Raw genomic sequence first — 20602 nt, forward strand, 5'->3', positions numbered from 1 at the left:
TACAACGGCCGAAAATACTTCCATTGGGAGAAAAGCACTGCAGTTTCAGAAACAAGGCAGATAAAAAACACACAAATGTTCTGAAACACTAACAAATGAAGAAATATCTTGACAAAACATGCGAAGCATTTACCAAAAACATTCACCATCTTGACTAAACATGTGCAGCGTTTACTGAAGCGCTGCATAAAACGAAACGCTGCAAACTCAAAATGCACGCGAATAAAAAAATACTGCAAGAAGCTCAAAACACGACGGAAACGGGGACACTAAAAAGTGATGCACACAGCTGGGACGGGAGCACTTGTTGACGTTTGGAGATTATAAAGTTGGCCAACTGTCACTCTCGCAGTTATTCAGTTTCATATCTGTTCGTGTTTGTCAGTATATTTTTAAATGATTCGTTTAGCTACGTTAGCTAGCTTACAGCAGATCTGCAAGAACATCATTAGGAATCAAGCGATCACATCGTTGAAATATGCTAATAAAACGTACATTTTGACAGTTGGCCAACTTCTAAATCCCTGAATATCAACAAGCGCCAGTTTTTTATTTGCACAGTTTTTGAAACTGCAGTGCATTCCTCCTAATTGCAGTGTTCTGGGCCGTTGTAACGTGTTTGCCTGTCAGCCACCGTATTTCAGTTTTGAAAAGAATGCATGTTTATCTTGGCAGTTCTTATTTTGGTTACCACTGATGTACAGTAGATTGAGATAATTATTGATATGTTCTTATCTTACCATTGTAACAACGTTTATTATAACAACATTAAGACAAGGCTTCCTTACATTAGCTACAACTCTCATGTCTTCGAACAGATATAAAAAGCATCTTGTTAAATATGCAGTTACAGTGTGCCGTCGCTGAGATTGGTGACATGACAGCTTATGGTTGCCAGTTACCATAGTAACACAACATGCTTTCTGGGTGCACAGCAGTCAGAAATAGCAACTGACAGAGCGAGTGATGTAAAGTTTTGAAAGAAAAAGGTTATTTCTACAGTGTTTAAAAAATGAAAATGTGCAATCTTAATTCATTAGTATGATCATATTAATTAATATTATTATATAATAAGTATAAGATATTAGTATATGTGAGATCTCAGATGCTACGGTCAGAATAACAGACCATTGTTTCCATTCAGTCACATGTTGAAAATGTTGAAGCTGTTCTGATATATTTTCAGTTCAGGGAGCCAAATTATGTTGTTTTGAGCCTTCTTGATTTCATTTGCATATTAGAAAAATGATGCTACCATCCTGGTGTCAGCACTGTAGTAAATTACTGTTCTTTTGTTTATTCATGACTATAATTGATGTTTTGTCTACCTTTAAAGGCTTTGTAAAGTAACCAAAAGGGGTAGAGTTAGGGGAGAAATCCACCCAGAAGCTTCAAACAGAAAATAATGAATAATATGAATGAATAATTGTATAAAGTGAGATGGTTACAGAGAACGAACACCCCTGCATGCAGCTCTGTGTTGCTTTCAACCATTTGTAGCTAATTGTTTCCCCAGCATATCCTACTGAGTGTGTTTTCTACTTTGTGTATATTCAGATGGAGAGATCCAGTGGGACAGATAGACATAAATCTACCAGCACAACAGAAAAGAGACATTTTGAAACTATAGAGAAGAGTTCTTCATGAAGCAGGCCACCTCTCTCTCTGGTGCGTAATTAGAAGAAAGAGCTCTCCCTACATTCATTCCGTATATTGAAAGATAATATTGACATAACACTGTCCCTGAGGCTTCTCTGCAGCACACACACACTTACAGTACGCACAGGTCTAAACGCACGCAGGATATACACAAAACCAATATGTGAGGCAACCTTAGCAATACAAATCTGCACTGTGTGTGTAAGTGGTGAGGAGGGAAGAAGGGGGCGGAGGATGACAGACTGCATGCTGACGCTAGTGTATGCGTTCTAACTTCCCCCCCCCCTCTCTGTTTGCCCCTCCTCTCTCTGTAGTTTATTTGGTCGTGATGAATGGGCGTCCTGCACAGCACTGCAGCAGCCACAAGGAGGGCACACTCTCTCCATGCCCATCTCTCTCCAACAGATCCATCTCTTCTTCTCCTCCTATTAACCACATCTATCTATTTCTCTGCTTTCCTTCCATTTGTTTTGCTTGTTGTTCCCTCCCTTCCCTTTGAACTCCTCTCGTTTTATCCGCAGGAGGATCTCAGAGAAAGGAAACTACACTGTAACAAAAGGAAATTCTGTTGACAGTAAACATTTCCCGGCAATGAAGACAGTAGAAGTTATTTTACTATCACTGTAGAAGGATATCGCTGATATTTATATTTTTGATAGCTATTAAACTCGAACCCTATGTATTATACAGTTGGGTTAGAGTTTGATTCCATATTTGGCTATTTAAAATTATAATTACCTAGAAAGTAGCATATATAATTAACTAACTTACAAAGTGATGGAAACGTACACAGAATAGAAATGGACTCTACCAGCCGATGTTTTTATCTTTATGTTATCTTGTAGCTGCTTGATGTTCATGTAATGACAAAAGCCAGTATGTGATTGGCTGTAGTAGTCTTAAGAGAGGAGTTCCTGTCTCATTGTTTGTCGAGACAAAAGGAAAGTGTGAGATAAAAAGCTTTAAGGAGAATATTTAATACCGCGCTAATTCAAGAATTATCTTTAGTTTTGATTGCTATGTTGCCATGTTTGCAGACTTGCAATTTTAGCAGCAACTGTGGCCAAAAGTCACTGTTATGGAATAGTGGTTAAGGGTAGTTAGTACAGTTAAGTATGTACTGCACCACACAGCTATATCTATTGGAAGATAAGCTATGGTTCGTACCACACCAAATAGAACTATAGCATTTACACCTTTCAGTACAAACACAGTACAATAAACTCAGTATAGTTTTTGGTTTATGAATTCAAAGTCAAACATTTCGTTTTATATCTCTTTTATTGATATAGTAACAACAGACAAGATTTAAAAATGTGTTATCATGCATTTCTTTGTATTTGCGTTGTTCAAAAAAGGGACATATTATGCTTTTTTGGGTGTTATTTATGTAAAGGTCTGCAAAGGCTAAACTCCCCAAGTTCCCTCCAGAGGGATTTTCTCTCCCACACACTCCCCCTACCCTTCCTGAAACGCCTCTATTGTAGTCCTATGTTTACTTCTGGAACATAGTGACATCACTACGTAACATTTGCGCTTCTGTTGGATAATGCTTCAACACATTGCACGTGATAGGCTAAGGGGCGGGACCTCTTTAAGCGGTTGACCAATCCCAAGGACTACGGATGGAAATGAGCTCAAAGCTAAAATCCGGCATATTTACACTTGAAGCATTATTTGTCTTAAGTGTTCATTAATGTGCATTGTCCCTATTCAAATAAACGATTACATGAAAATTAAATGAAACAGAGCCGGCCAGCTAACCAATCAGAGGAGACTGGGCACTGGTTTCAGACATAGGGTGAAAAGAAGTGCTGCAGCACAGGCAGTATGAGAAAAATAAAGACCTTTTTGAACATTAAAGCATGGAGACATTTCACAGTAGAGATACAAGGTACAAATATGAAATAAGTTATTAAAGAAAGCCATTAGTAATGACATAGAACAAAATATTGACAATGTGCAGAAAACAAACACTAAACTGTAAACACAGAGAAATCTAAAAAGATTTGGATTAGAGACTAATGTAGTGTTATTAAGGATGGGAAACGCTGTCCCAGTGAGGTACAATGTCAGGCAGAACAATTGTGCATCAGCTGATCAGCGTCAGATCGATCTTATAAACAACGATCATATTCAAACAAGCCACAAGTTGCATTCAATTAACGCAATAAAGGCATATATCTGATCCGACTGGCTCTCACCCTGCCTTACACGGCTGTTCCTGCACCTCCTGTTCCTGTCTCCCATTACCTCCTATTCCTGCTTTTTGTGCATCACATGATACTGCTGCCATGACGACAGTCAGTTCTTAATTTTGCTGCCCTTTTGACCTCGGTTATCTGTCTGCCGGCTGATGGGTTTTCACAGCAGATATTCTGACGTGTCATAGTAGCAAAGGCCCAGCAGTCATTACAGTATGACAGCATGCATAATACTAGCACCCTGAAAGTGAAGCAGATAGATACAAATGTAGATCCATCATTTTATTATTTACAGCTCTGCTTTTCTTACTGTGACATGTTCAAAATGTCTTATGTGAAGAAGGTCATTTGTTCAGCCTCTCATCATCCTCTGACATCCACACCCACCTTTGCACCTGCTCTATCTTCATCCTCTATCTTCATCACCTGCTGAGTATATTACACTTTGCTTTTAATCAGAGATGCCTATATTAAACCAGAATTGTGATATTTGCTTTACCTTAATCAAGTGCTGCTAGTGTCTAAATCCAATCGTGGAAATGTAATATAATGGCAGTTGTTATGAGCAAATACTGTTTCTTTTCTACTGGCCTTAAACATGAGACATTATTCTGTTCCAAAATAGTAGTAATATATCTGTGATACTGCATGCTTCATACTGAATGTATCTTTAGATCAAATTAATGTCTGCTTGCTTCTTAAAGGTTTTTCACGGTGTGGGATATTGAACCCAATATTGAAGTGATTTGTGTAGCATATTGTCCCATTTAGTTACACTACATCTGTATAAAGGCACATGATTAAAAAACAGTAGCTAATGGATACCTCAACAGAAAATGGATAGATACTATAAAACATGTGATATTTGAAAATAATGTGACTATAATTAAACAAGGTATTCTGGCTTATTAATGTTCTTCCTCACTGCCACACACACACACACACACACACACACACACACACACACACACACACACACACACACACACACACACACACACACACACACACACACACACACACACACACACACACACACACACACACACACACACACACACACACACACACACACACACACACACACACACACTTCTTTAATGCCTATTACTTCATCAGCTATTTTATTTTTACTTGTGTTTTCAAATCTTGAAAAGATGCTGAGCACATACACCTCACAGCACCTTGCTTTCTCTCATTAAATTGTACACATCCAAACCAAAAGAACACTACTAATGCTGCTGCTGCTGCCATCCAGCAGCTCCACTGCAGCAGTGAGGGGCCCTCAGGGGCCAGGGGGGCAGCAGCACTGTTTCACTTACTATCAATAAGTGCATTGAGGAGAAAACATCGCTGCAGCAAATAAGAGCTGCACTGCTTAGTCAACTTATTGATTAGTCAATCAACTATTTCGATAGTAGCTTAATCGCTCTAGCAAACACTGCTGTTAGCAGCCTCTCAAATATGAATACCTTCTACTTTTCACTGTTTTATGTCATATTAAGATAAAATCTTTGGGTTTTGGACTCAACAAGACATTTAAAGACATCACCTTGGACTTTGAGAAACTGGGATGGACATTTCTTTTTTTGCTAATCGTCAGATTAATCAATAGTGAAAATAAATGTACGCAGCTCTACAGCGGATTCAATCACAGGACTTATTTTATTTGTACTTGAGAAATAAATGAACTTAAATTACACCAATCAGTAATTAAATTACATTTCTCAAGTAAAAAAAAAAGTGTTTCTCAAATTTGAGGATTTTCTGTTAACTGTTTTATCTGTTTTTGTCCAATTTTATATTCAAGACATCATTTTAAGCTCTGTAAATATGCGATGGATACATACATGTTTTAACATTTTATAGACCGAGGAAGCAAATTCTAGTTTGAGATGTTCTTAACATGAACCTTTACTCTCATGTTTTACCCATGCCTGTTGGCTAACTCAAATCTATCTAGATAATGTAAGCAGACAGTTCACATGCAAACACGGCACACAGAGACTGGGAAACAGCATCTACGCTTATCCTCACTTGCATGTGTGTGTGTGTGTGTGTGTGTGTGTGTGTGTGTGTGTGTGTGTGTGTGTGTGTGTGTCCTTGGCCCACTTCTCTCCCTGTTGAAGCCACTTCACCTCCTTTGGTGAGGCATCTTCTTCATTTCACATATAAACGAAACGTCCTTTACTTTGTCTTTTCATCTTTCTCTTATCCTCTCACCACAAACGCTCTTTTGTTTTTGCCCCTACCTTATCAGACTCTTTATTTCCACTCTTTCTGCCAGCAGTATCCCCTTTATTCTTCTCCTCAGCTTTTTCATACTGTATACTCCTCATCTCCTACTTCAGCAACTTTTCTTCCTCTCGTCTATCCCGCCTCTGCGCTCTGCAACTCTCCCTAAGCTTCTGCCCCATCATCCCCCTCCCTTTTCACCCTACTCCTCTCTTTCTCTCTTCAAGCCAGTAGTCAAGAGGCATTTGTGTGTGTCTGTGTGTGTGTGTGTGTGTGTGTGTGTGTGTGTGTGTGTGTGTGTGTGTGTGTGTGTGTGTGTGTGTGTGTGTGTGTGTGTGTGTGTGTGTGTGTGTGTGTGTGTGTGTGTGTGTGTGTGTGTGTGAGTGTGAGTGTGTGTGTGTGTGTACAGAACATACATTTGTGCCAGCTGGAAGTCTTGGGAGGAGGGAAGCGAGTTGTGTGTGTGTAAAGAGAGAGAGGAGCTGCAGCAGTGGCAGCGCAGTGTAAGCATCCTCACACACAGACTGGATGTCCACACTGAAGCCAGACTGGCAGCGGTGCCAAAACCCACCGAAACACGCAAATACCCAATAATATGGTCCTAATCTCATCCCTGCCGTGCTTAAATATAAATGTACTGCAGTGTGAGGGGGGGGGGGGGGCATTTAAACTGTGGGAGCATGAGTGTGTGTACTAGCATTGTGCGGTTGGTGCAGAAAGTACTTCCTGTCTGACATTATAAAGATAACAAAATTACTGCTAACATATTTTTAGTATAGGAGGTTGTATTTTTAAAGTGTTAGTTGTTTTTAAAGTATTGTGATGGAAATGTCTTCCTGTGTGTGTGTGTGTGTGTGTGTGTGTGTGTGTGTGTGTGTGTGTGTGTGTGTGTGTGTGTGTGTGTGTGTGTGTGTGTGTGTGTGTGTGTGTGTGTGTGTGTGTCTGTGTGTGTGTGTGTGTGTGTGTGTGTGTGTGTGTGTGTGTGTGTGTGTGTGTGTGTGTGTGTGTGTGTGTATTTATCCGACTGACCTGCAGAGCGCTGTTGAGGAAGCAGCTGTTCTGTCCGGGTTCATTGCTCAGGCCTTTGCTTGGTGCAATAGAGGTCATGGTTCTCGGGGTCACCAGCCCCTGCACCCCTCCTACTGCTCCGCCACCGCCACCCGATGCAAAGTAGTTCCTCTTCCACGACATTACTACCTGGACCCCCCCGTTTCCACGGCGAGGCGGGGAAGGGGCGGCGCAGTAGACCAAGCGACGGCCTCTATGTCACTCCCATCAGAGAGAACGAGGTGGAATGAGAGAAGAGCTGAGGTGGAGGAGGCAATGGAGGGAGGAAGAGGAGGGAGGAAGAGAAAGGAGGCCGTAGATCGAGGAGATGCAGTGAGTCTTGGATGGGGATTTGGCACCCATACAACCCTCCCCCTTTCCAGCCGTGTTTTTACTTTAAAATCTGTCCACTTGCTGGAGCCAGCGGTTGGCTTTTTCTTTTTTTAGCTCCCTGGATTTAGCAGTTTGTGTTTGAGGACATGAGTGTGTCCAACGCGTCCAGATCCTAGCAGATAAATGTTGTTCAGGCGGAACTTCTGCTCCCAGGTGGGGACCTCTTCAACACTTTTATATCCTCTTTCACTTTGCCTGTAAGACACAAAGGCAAACTTGTTAGAACGGCGCAAACAAAACTAGAAGAGCACACACAAGCTGTATATGAGCTTTTTAACTATACAACATTGCATAATATGATGTCTAACAAGAGTTTCAATAGAAGTATAAACATTGCAAGTAAAGTGGTTAAAAACTGTTGCTGTTGTGGTTGTTAAAACTAGAGTTTGAAGCCCTCTCATGGCTTAAAAATGCAACCACTGCTGCTAGCAATGAAGACACAATGAAGATTGCCAAGTGACAATAATGATTATGGCCTACCCTAAACTTGCGGAAGCCAAATTTTGTTCCATAGTGTTAGCTAGCTCACTGCGGGAGCTACTGACCTAGCATATTCCAAAAATGTGGTTTGATTTTCAAATGCGCTTGGCAGACAGGCATGGTTATGTATAAAGTATATGTATTGCATTGTCTATTAATATTAAATTAAAGAAACATCAAACCTTTATAAAAAAACGATCCTATAGTCAATAGGGCTAAATCAAAGAGGATAAACACCAATTGCTCAAGCTTTTTCTGGTCTTTTAGCCCCTTAAGATAATTGTTTTGGTTTTATTGGACATTTTTAGTATAGTTTTGTCTCGTTTTTTTACTTTTTTTCCTTAAACCCACAGCATACAATCTCCTCAGCACCAAACAGCAGGTAGGTGACTAGCTATTTGAACATTTAACAGCTAAGCTAGCAGTTCTCAGAAGATGGTGGGGACCAAAATAGAGTTGAAAGGAGAGTAAATATTGGACTTACATTTGATAGTTGGACAGAAACAGAATACTAAGAGAACGCTAATGTTGTTCCCTGTGGGATTTAAGCAGCCAACTTTAGTAGCCATGATGGTTAGTCTAAGAACCGACGGTCTGCTTGTTTTGATGTTCCTCTGTCCCCTAGTGGCCAAAAATCAATGACTCAGAAACGTATATGCTTCTTGCCTTCGTAACATGACTCCTTAAAATCAGCACATTGAACAGTGTAGCACTGCGTCAGTCAAACGGGGGCTGTTCGGAGAAATCTGTTATGTCATTTCATAATCAGTACTTAGGGACATTATCTGGAGCTTATACTGGTTTGAGCATCACTATGCACAGCTTCCGGATGTGTGTGAGGGAGAAAAAAAAGAAGCAGATTGTGTGTGTTTGTAACCCTATAAATGTGCGTGTGTGTACATGAAGTTGCATAACAGCACAGGGCAGTAGCTAACGGCTCCGCAGTGCCCCCCCCCCATCCCTCCCCCCCCTTTCTTCCGCTATAGCTTCATCACTTTTTGGCAAAGCTCCCTCGCCTGGTTGCCGGGCTGCGTTGCCACCATAGCACCCCCTTGGCTAAAGGCCAGAGGGCTGCGCTATAGAGACAGTCCCATGGGATTGGGGTGGCGAGTTGGGGGGCGGGGGGGGAGCTGGTATGGAGTTAGGGGGGACGTCGTGGCAAGGGCAGCAAGATAAATTAATCAGTTCATCCACCTATCACACAGACCTACTGCATTCTGACAAATTCCCACACTTATCTATGTACACCATTTCTTTTCTTTTTTTAAATGGATACATTAATCCATAAACAAACAAATCCAAATTGCCAGAGGACTTATAAAGGGATTTGGCTGGCATGCCCCTGTGTGCCATTTTCCTCTACTGAACAGCATCCTGAGCTTCTGTCTCAGCATACAGTGTGTGTGTGCATGTGTGTGTGCATGTGTGTGTGTCTCCCGCTGAGCCTGTGTGGAGTGTGTGATCACACATCCTCCCTCTGACTGGCTGCACCCTACAGCCACACACAACCGAGATGTCTCTGACAAGCCCCTTGCACAGACGCCTGTTATTTGGTGTGTGTGTGTGTGTGTGTGTGTGTGTGTGTGTGTGTGTGTGTGTGTGTGTGTGTGTGTGTGTGTGATCTTCAGCTAGTTACCATGGAAATAGGCCAAGCAGCAGGCACGCGGGGGACAAGCAGAACCATGTGATTTAACTGAGAGACACACACTGTGCTGCACTGGTTGAAAAACACACACACACAAAAACACAGGCACAGACACACACAGACTAAGACACACTGAGACACACACAGGGCTGGCGAGTGATGATGATGTGTATTGATGGTAGAGAGTTCCTGGAAGCCAAAGTGAGTCAAGGCACAAGTCAATCAAACTCCCTGACCCTGCGCTGGAGGCATAAGGAAGCGGGACCACTGGAGCAGCCAGACAGCAAACACACATGGAAGACGCTTCCACGTGCACCGTCCAGGTGAACACACTGGCTGTTCTGTCAGACACAGACACATTATATGTCGTCTGTGAGGCTTCATTATCTAACCTTATGGAAATCAGGCCCAGTTCAGTTTGAGCATGGAGAAATGGTGGCAAAGTGAGTTTTTTTTCAAGGGTCAAGATGTGAATTACATTAAATGTAGTTTAGCTCATGCTTACGCACACTTCAATACTGTAGACATAACTACCGGAACAATTTTACGGATACGTTTCTTGCTCAAGTACACTTCTACATGACAGTAATCTAGGTTCACATTTCTTCTAATGGAATTATATAAATTTATTTTGAAAAACATAACAGCAATGCCTATTAACATTAATAATACATTAATAGTAACCCGGTTATTCAAGATACTGTAATCCACAGGCCGTTACCGAAATACACCCACTTATAAATATAAATTAAAAATAGCACTACAGGTCAGAGGACAATTATGTGTTTAACCACTAAGAACAGCTACATTTGAAAAAGTACTTTAGCTAGAAGTTAAATTAGCCAAAGTGGTGAGGTATCCATGTTCAAGAGTTCTGTCGCATCCCCAATACAATTCAGATTTATGTAATTGTGTTTGTGGTGCTCACAGTAGGGCTGCATGATTTGGGGGAATAATCTAATTGCGATTTTTCTGACAGATATTGCGATTGGATTTGCGATATTTGTTTTTAAGCGACTGTGAGACTGACCGTTGAGCGGCCCAGACCAAGCAAGGAGGCAGAGGCAGAACTTCCAAAGATACGACCCAACGGAAGTTTATTGTAAAATGCAGCCAAATCTCCGGCTAGGAAGGTCGTATCAACATGCTCCCGTCTCTGGCACCCCCGCAGCCCGAGCAACGAGTGAAAGAACTAAACTTACATGAAACTTCCGTTGGGTTGCTTTAAAGTCAAGCTTCAGTTTAAGATTCACTCAACCTGATCTCACCAGAATGCGTGTGTGCACCACGACAAAAGAGCCTCCTTCACTTTACATTGGGGTTTTTTGCGTGGTGCCGACACGTAAATGTATCAGAATGCGTGACTCCACCACGAAATGCGGTGTTAAAGAGTCGTGGTGGAGTCACGCATTCTGGTGAGATCAGGTTGGATTCACCCTGTAATAGATGTATAACATGTGATGGAGCATTACTAACCTGACTCAGATGGTTTGTTTCACCAAACCATCTAGGAAAGCTCCATTGGAAGCCATTTGGAAAAGTATTTCAAAAATACTTGGATTGGATTGTATCAATCTGTCTATCACCTACTATCATGGGCCACTTCTGATTGGTTGACAATGACTGATACGCGATTTCGATTTAAAATCGATTAATCGTTCAGCCCTAGCTCACAGCTTTAATAAAAGACATTTGAACAGAGATTTGTCTTTCCAGAAACAATGTCCTGGTTACCCTGAACAGTTCACAGACATTCCCGTCAACAGCTATCAAACAGTTTCAACTTAAGAGATTGTCCCTAAAATAACTTTTGAAAGCATGGGAAATAATACCAAAACTCTCAGTTACAGAAGTGGGAAATATGCTTTTTAGTAATTTTGTGAACAGACCCTTGAACCTCTTCAACAGAACAGACATTTGACATTAAAGGCTAGCATTATTAAATCCCTCAGAACTATTCATTATTTAAAGGTCTCTCACTTTACAAAAAAGGGCAGACTGAATTAAAGAGAAGTTCTGTATAGAATTATATGATGTAACTGTGCAGCCCTCACAATTGGCACCATAGCATTTAATACACAACCACCACACAAAGCTTTTACAATGCAATGCAATACAAGTATTTTATTCTAATATTCTTTCCACTTTGTTACAGTAATGCGGAAGGCCTGCTTTCAGGTGGGATCAGATAAGCCTTAGCACAGGCTCTTGACGGTTTACACTGACTTAAGGTCACTTAAAAACATATTTGGGGACATTGGTGTGCTGTCCTCTTGTATAAAGTCCTAACAGCTGGCCTGTGAGTGCGAAAAAAAAGGCCCACCAAGGTGACACAAATATCAAAGGTGATAATGTCTGGTGATATTCTGCATACATCTGCAAAAGCTAGCAATGAACTGATCCTACTTACTGTACAAGTGTTGTGTGTGTAACCAAAACCCAATATAGGGTTATCTTATATATGGTTATATTATACACAAAGCCGCATCGTTAACCAACAACAAAAACCCATCAATGAGACACCTGCTGACACCATCATGCTGCTGTTAATACTCTACTAGAGCACCAACATGTGTATTCATCCACAACTGAAAATGGTTCCTAACAAATCATAATTACAAATGTGGACTAAGGTTTTTGTGTTTTTTGTAAATGAGAGGGCACAGCTGTCAAAGGCTGTTACTAAATATTCTTGTTTGAAAAATGTATGCCTCAAGTGAGGTTGAATTGGAGAGCAAAAAGGCTTAGGGGACTGTTGATAGACAGATGTTTAGAATGTGGGATTTGTTGACTATAAGAACAATATATGTTCACAAACCTTATATTTTAAAGCTGGAGCCACACGAGAACGTTAACGCAAACGACCGCTTGACCCGCTGGAGACGCTGTAGTACATATGCCGGGCCTGTAAATGGCGCTGTACTTCCGCCACAAAATACACCAAAAGCAGTGAAGAAGACTTCCGAGCATGGTTTCCATGGTTCCTCTTCTGTTTATTCTCCGCGGTGGATTTAGCAGTAGAGGTGGGGAGAGGCAGCAGCTGATCTCTGATCTCTCTCTCCTGTCCGATTAGACTTCGCTCGCGATTATGTCCATATCGATCAGATCTAGCTAGTTCTAGCTAATGATATGACTACCTGAGTGTCAAAGGACACCTAAACAATAAGCGACATTTTGACTGGAAATTTTGGATTTCGGCTAACGGAAACTCTGCCGTGCGGGGGGGTCTGCTGGAGGCACCTGCTGGGTGCACTGTCCTGCGAGATACCGGGACCTGGCTCGAAACACTCGGAAAACTGTTGTTGTTGTTGGCGAAACACATCAGCAATGACGCGGGTGACACAGGGTTCAACGTCATCGTTATCAGAAAATGATCGTATAGGTCGTAGACACAGAGCCGTTTGGCCCCCCAGAGCGCTGCGTCCGCAGATCTACCCACCTTGGGACCCGTTATCATTATCGTGTGGCCGAACCGTCTCTATATGATAGAGAACTGTAGCGGATACGACCGTTACCGTTCTCGTGTGGCTCCAGCCTAAGAAGTTTCACACAACGAGAGAGTACTGAAGTGTGATATTGCCTCAACAAATAGCAGGAGCAGGAAGATAACGTGTTTTGTTGACGTGTGAGCTAATGACCAGGAGAAACCTAGGTGTAAGGAAGGTTGAATGTTAAGTAAAACTTCAAGGGGACATTAAATCTGTATTTGTATCCAAATGGATGTGTGAGTCAGTGTGACACAAGATGAGTACTTGTGGATCGATAAAGCCAGCGAGGGCACAGCTGGGAGCATTGAGGACAGACAGCTGTTTTCATTGTTCCACTTTACTGTCAGTCTAATAGTAATGATCCTTTTCCTTTACATTTTCCCTGTGTATGTCTTTTTCCCCAGGCCCTCGCACAATTTCTCACACAATCTTTTCACTATCTAACCCACAGCTTTCCTCTTCACCTCCATCTTCCCCCTTACTCCTCTTTTCTCTGAACTCTTCAAGCGACATGCAGGAATCAGAATCTGAAAGAATGGCTCAATTAATGTTTGACCCCTGGTGCACTTTGACGCTTCCTCGCAAACCAAAATCAAATGCAATTAATTTAAACATCCTGAAAAAGTACATACACACATATATGCTCTTAATTAAGGAAAGAAAATATTGGTGTACACACGGCATCTATTGCACATCTGTCCGTCCTAGGAGAGGAATCCCTCCTCTGTTGCTCTCCCATGTTCCCCTTTAAACTGTGGGGTTTCTCTGGAAATGTTTCCTTGTACGATGTGAGGGTCTAAGGACAGAGGTCGTCGTATTGTCATACTGATATTCAGTACACACTGTGAAGTCTACTGAGACAAATCTAACATTTGTGATAATTGGGCTATATAAATAAACATTGATTGATTGATTGATTGATCGATTGATTGATTGATTGATTGATTGATTGATTGATTGATTCCTAACATTTATCTGAAAGATTGGGACTTACATTTTCTATTATTTTACAATTAAGAAATAGAGTTGTGCAGTGATGAGTCCTAAAACCCGGAAGTGAGTTAGCATTTTACCACTACGGGTTCCCTCGTCTCAGTCAATGGGATTTCTCTTTTGGAAAATAGCTGGAAATAAGATCTGTGGTTGACACAAATTTAAGAGACGGATCACGTTTTGTTCTACGAAATTAAATACATCAGCAGTGACCAATCTGGTGTCTGAAAAACTATGGTTGTTAACAAGTGGCTGAGTAGGACTACAGAGGTTGTCGAGGACGTTGTACGTCATTACGCCAAACTCGTAAACACTCCCGCTAAGTTTGTTTGCCCCTGTTCTGCTTGAAAGCAAGTACCTGCGCTCTTGCAAACTGTTAAAACAAACGCTTCAACTTCTACAATTTAGAATCTGTATTTTTGAATATCGATCTTAAGTTGGCGTCACGTTGAAGTCGTGCGACCCTGCTGTACTCGGCTGTAGTTCGATTATAGCATAACGTTAGCATTTTGCTTCTGGCGATTATATTTATGATTCGAAAATTATAAAAGCAGGGTAGAAATGTGGATATTATTCGGCTGAACAAAACGTGTATTTATCAAACAGGTTCGTGTCCCACAGACCTTATTTTTTACAATATTCCAAAAGCCTATGGAGAAATCCCATTGCTTTTTTGTCGAGGAAACCCATGCGCAGCTTATTTCTGGGTTGGCCTACAAAGATACGTCATCCCTGCCCGACTCTATTAGATATTATATCTATTATTTTACCTAAGACCCTGAGAGCTCCTGAGCCGCAAGGTTAGAAACCACTTGTGTAATATACACTATATGGCCAGACATAATGGGATACAAGGCCATTAAACCCCTGCAGTGTGTGTGTGATTGTTGAACTCATTATTTATAAACCATAAACATTATAATGCTGATATTAAAGCCACTGGTCTGATCTCAGACTTTGCAGTTTTAGGAACCTGGCTGCGGGGACTTTCTGCCACAAGAGAATTACTGAGGTCTAGCACTGGCGGTGGGCAATAAGGCCGGCTCCCATCTCATTTCAGCTCATCCCAGAGGTGTTTGATGGGGTCAAAGTCTGGGTCTGTGCAGGCTGGAACAATTGTTCCACAACAAACAGGGGAACCACATCTTTAAAAATCTCATTTTGCAGGGAAGGATCTTTTCTTGCAAGATCAGAGACAGGGAAGGATCTTTTCCAAACTGTTGTGAGCACAATTGGAAGCACCCCTTGTTGTCTAAAATGGTATATTTGCAAGAAGCTGACACCAAGTACCGGTAGCTGTTCTGAAGCCTTAGTGGAGTTTGTCATGGATTGCAGATATAGATATTCAAGACTCCAAATTGCTTTTCCTAATAGTTTCAAATGTCAAGAGGTCAAGAATGCAAAAAATGATTTCTGACCTTATTCCCGTTTGTGGGTTTAAAGGTACTTCAGAAAAAGTTTTGAATGATATGTCCCCTTTAGAATGAGAGCAAAATACAGAGCTAAAGTATGAAAGACAAACCAGAATAAAAGTACAGAAAAGTATGTGTCCTTTTACTTTCGTCCCACATCTACAGTATTACCTCCAAGAAAGGTCACAGACTCCTTTGTTCCCATTTCAGACCCTGTAGTCTACAGCAGGGGTGTCCAAACTACGGCCCGGCCGGCGAGTCATTTTTAATCGGCCCTCAGCAGACTGTAAAAGTATAATGGAATATGACCCACAAATTAAACTTGTGCTCGTCTTGGGTTGTACTTCATAAATATATATGTAAACATATATTACCAGTGCATGACATTAAGGATTTTGGGAGATGGCCCTGTGGGCCATCTAAGCTAATTTACAGATGGCCCTGATCCCAATAGAGATTGCCCTGAAAAATGCGAAGGGTTTGGGGGGCCTCCCCCTAGAACATTTAGATTTTTGCAGGTCTTAGATGCTGTCTGGTGCATTCTCTAAATTATAAGATGAACCACCACAATATTATATTGTACAATTTCAATTTTATTCTTCATTTCACTTGTTTGTGTTTGCTAGCTTGCATGCCCTGCATAGCTATAAGAAATACTTAAGTTGTTGGTCAAGACACTTTCCATCTGATGAAGGCAAATGCCTTCCCAGATGGAAAAAAGTAGAAAACATTACATGCAGTTATAACTGCCAAAACAAACATTATTTACGCTATTATGGCCCCTGTTAAAAATTTCTGTAATGTTATCTACTGTAAGTTGGTCGAAGGAATGCCTTCTCATCCAGAAGCTGACCGAGCAGACCCGAGCAGCCGAGTGCATCCGCGAAGCACGCACAATGGCGACGTCAGAGTTCCCGTTAGCCGGCAAATCTAAATCTCTTCGGTCAAAATGTCCGGTCAAAGTAATTTCCCTTTACCGCTTCAGTTGCGCCACTTATGTGACAGACAAGAAGAGTATGTGACAGACAAGAGTAGTCCATTCTAATGTCTAACACTTAATGTGGAGAAAGAGATGTGCTGTATGGGTTGATTGTGCGTTGATCTGTTGGTAATGCCTCGGGGTTCCGATGGGCATGTATACAAATGCATAATGCTGCGCTATACTTTGTGGCCTCACCCGGTTGCATAGCGACACTTATTGTTTAGGTCACGGTGTCTTTTAATAAGCAGGTAGTCATATCATTAGCTAGAACTAGCTGGATCTGATCGATATGGACATAAACGCTAGTGAAGTCTAATCTGACTGGAGAGAGAGATCCGCTGCTGCTGACCAGTCGACACGCAGCTCTGCATGATCACATGCAGCGGTGAGCGGAACAAAACACACACTTCAGGTTAGAATATCACACGTAGCTATTTTAATTACCTCTCAAACTACCTAAACTAGTTATAGATATGTTTAGTTTTACTGTCGGGTCACTCATTACTGGATCCGCGAGCTGCATGATACTGGTATAATAGATTGCCCGATCGGGCAACCAGCAGGTGAGACTTCATGGCCCGAGCTAAATACTAGATGGCCCCGGGCCATCGGGCAGTCCTTAATGTCGAGCCCTGATTACTCAGTAGTATTCATGTGTTAATAGGCCCACTTTTCGGTTTAAAACCATTTCTAACAAATCTAAGTTGCTGAAAAAAGCTAAATAACTAATTTGTATAACAAGCTTGAAATCTACCCTTCATATTTCCCCTTATTATAAGCAATCTGGGCCTCCTGTTTTAAGGAATGAGCACAACACAATAACTGAAATCCTACGGAGAGCTGTGTGTTTCTTTGTATCAATATCAACCATCATTTACCTATATTTCATTGATGTTCCTAACTTATAACTTATGAGGCAATAAACCTCTAGTGAGCGGCCCAGCCCTTCGTATATTTTACTGTATGTGGCCCTCTGTGAAAAAGGTTTGGACACCCCTGGTCTACAGCAATACAAGAATAAAGAAATTAAAACTAAGACTAAAACTTGGTCTAATGTGTTCTGCATTTTACAACCCTATATACAGTATGTATTCCTTTTGGCTGAGTAGGGATTATGACATTTAAAAAAAATGGCAGATTTAAATAAAATGCGGTGAATGACGCCATGTTATAATGTGAGTGTCCTGCTCCTCTGTGTGTGGCGTTAGTGACGGAGAGATCGGTGTCATGCAAGCTCAACACAGAGTTGATATTCTCCCCGAGGACAATCGCATGTCTCTCACAACTTCTCCCTCCAACTTGAGCAAATAGAAAAGGCGAGAAGTTTATTTATATACATCCCCGTAAAAGACAACGGTTTGGATTGTTCCTTCACCGAACATGTGCTCTCTGTTTCCTTCCCCTTTGGCTGCACTTACCCTTTCTTACTCACCCTCCCATTCACTTTTGTCTCTCACTTTCCTTAACTGACCTCTATTTTCCATTCACTCTCTACACTTCTTTCCCCATTCATCTGTCTTTCATCACACACACACACACACACACACACACACACACACACACACACACACACACACACACACACACACACACACACACACACACACACACACACACACACACACACACACACACACACACACACACACACACACACACACACACACACACACACACACACACACACACACACACACACACACACACACACACACACACACACACACACACACACACACACACACACACACACACACACACACACACACACACACACACACAATCCAAAACCGGGTGAACTGTAACTGGGTTATGTGTAAATTCAAATAGCCATAGTTGACAATAGGGAGAGCCCAGAGTTCGTCCTCCCCTCTTTCTCTTCGTCTTCCCACTTTAAATCTAACGGTGTGTGTGTGTGTGTGTCTATAACTCCCAGATAGGGTTTATTACCAAGCTGCCTGCTTATTAAAAAATGTCTTTTAGTTATAGTAAATTAAGCCAAACAGATCAGTCAATTGTAATTTATTATTTAGACTTAAAATACCTAAAAATAAATGTATTTGTCCATCTGACCTGACCCTAAACCCTGACCTAGACATTTGACTCTGTTGACGCAGAACCACTACACTTTGGGAAAGCATCGGGAGGAGACAGGATGTACAAGGTGGCCCCTCCTCTCAGCTTTCAATCACATTGTAAAAAAGGCCATCGGAATTAAGAGTTTAGTACTGAACCAAATAACTGGAGATTAACAGCTTCAAAAATAGGTGAAATGGAGTGTGTGTGTGTGTGTGTGTGTGTGTGTGTGTGTGTGTGTGTGTGTGTGTGTGTGTGTGTGTGTGTATACAGTAGGCACACGTGCAGCTGCATGTGGGAGCATATTAGCGAGGCACAGATCCTTTTTTTTGCGAGCGTCAAGGTCATTTCCCCGCTCTGTAACATTAAAGTATAAATTTGAAAACCTGCGTTTCACTCATGCACGTGCACGACACACACACGCTTTAACCTAGATGCAAGCCATTATCACCGTGGCACACATGCGCACCCAATCCTATTAGTAGCAAATATGAAGAGGGGTGAATATTTGCTTAATATTTAGGCTGTTGCGTAACCATCCTTATTTACGACACATGTTGAGACTCATGTGGGGGTTTTTTACAGTTCAAGGAGGAGAGACACTGAAAGGCAAGGAGAGGAAAACAAGTGAAAGAAAGGGAGAAACAGGAAAGGAGAGGTCGGAAGAGGAAGTAGGGAGATAAAAGAATGGAGAAGAAGAGAAATTAGGGAAGTTGGAAAGGGAAATAAGAGGAAAGGAACGGGAGAGAAGAGAACAGGTGGGTGGTAGAAGGGGAGGAAAGGAATAAGTAGGACATTAGATTGAATAACCAACGACAAGAGGACCGGCTGTGAGAAAAAGAGAGGAAGGGCTCTCCAGTGCACGGTAAAGGTCAAAGGAGACATACGAGCGTGCACTCCTCCTTTTTCATCCTCTACCACGACTTCATCTGCTCTTCCTTGTTCCTCAAACCTCTTATAATGCCATACATGTGAGCCCAATGAAATGTCAACAATAGATGAATTCAAACGTCTAGAAAGAAAATACTCTGGGGAATGAAACCAATTAAGTGAATTAAATAGATGTACTAGACACAATTGATTCACAGCATGATGTCTGCAAACATGTGCAATAAGTCAATGAGACCGTGAGATTGATTGTTTCTCACAGATCAACACATTTGGAGATGTTGTTTCCGACAGATAAACAAGAAGTAATCTTAAAGGATAAGCAATCACATAGTCAGAAAACTGATGAATAAACAGCCTAAAAATAGACAGGAAGTCAAGTCCCGAGCCCAGATCTTCCTCCTCAGCTCTGAGGATGTTCCTATCAAGTGTCAAGCTGTCCTCCAAAGCGACATACATCATCACATATGATTGGTTAGAGTATTTCAATAATGCCAGTGGAAACCCCCCCAAGGAGGATTGCTGTCAAAGGGAAGTCACGCTTTACTGGCACTGTGGTTACCTCAGGACAAACAATTGTATAGATAAAAGGTAAAGTGGGGTTCCCTCCGGACATCCCTACTTATACAAGATGTAAGACAATAATACAAGCTACAATGAAAGCTTATACAATATGGAAACAGAAGAATATATAAAAAGGCATATGTCTAGTTAAATAAAGTGCAAATATGGGCCATGAGCCAGTGGTTTTCAGATTAAAAAGGGTGAGTGGGGTATTGCAACATTTGGAGGCAGCAGATCCACACACACACACACACACACACACACACACACACACACACACACACACACACACACACACACACACACACACACACACACACACACACACACACACACACACACACACACACACACACACACACACACACACACACACACACACACACACACACACACACACACACACACACACACACACACACACACACACACACACACACACACACACACACACACACACACACACACACACACACACACACACACACACACACACACAGCAAAGCTTCATCTCCAAAAACTGAAATTGATGATAA

At 41.7% G+C, this 20602-nt stretch overlaps 1 protein-coding gene across 8 annotated transcripts in view; it reads right to left on the bottom strand.

Moving 5' to 3' along the window:
• usp54b (ubiquitin specific peptidase 54b) overlaps positions 1-20602 on the bottom strand; it is a 56835-nt gene that overhangs the window by 34849 nt on the left and 1384 nt on the right. For 4 of the 8 annotated variants that reach the window (XM_079658542.1, XM_079658539.1, XM_079658540.1 and 1 more), the window contains exon 2: positions 7128-7733. In XM_079658542.1, the coding sequence (XP_079514668.1) occupies positions 7128-7289 (162 nt within the window). In that variant the 5' untranslated portion in view covers positions 7290-7733. Of the gene's footprint in view, positions 1-5975; positions 6087-6115; positions 6267-7127; positions 7734-20602 lie in introns of those variants that run through there. The other 4 variants (XM_079658544.1, XM_079658543.1, XM_079658545.1 and 1 more) reach the window with 3 other exon arrangements.

The sequence above is a fragment of the Notothenia rossii genome, assembly GCF_949606895.1.
Source record: "Notothenia rossii genome assembly, chromosome: 11".
Lineage (NCBI taxonomy): Eukaryota > Metazoa > Chordata > Actinopteri > Perciformes > Nototheniidae > Notothenia > Notothenia rossii.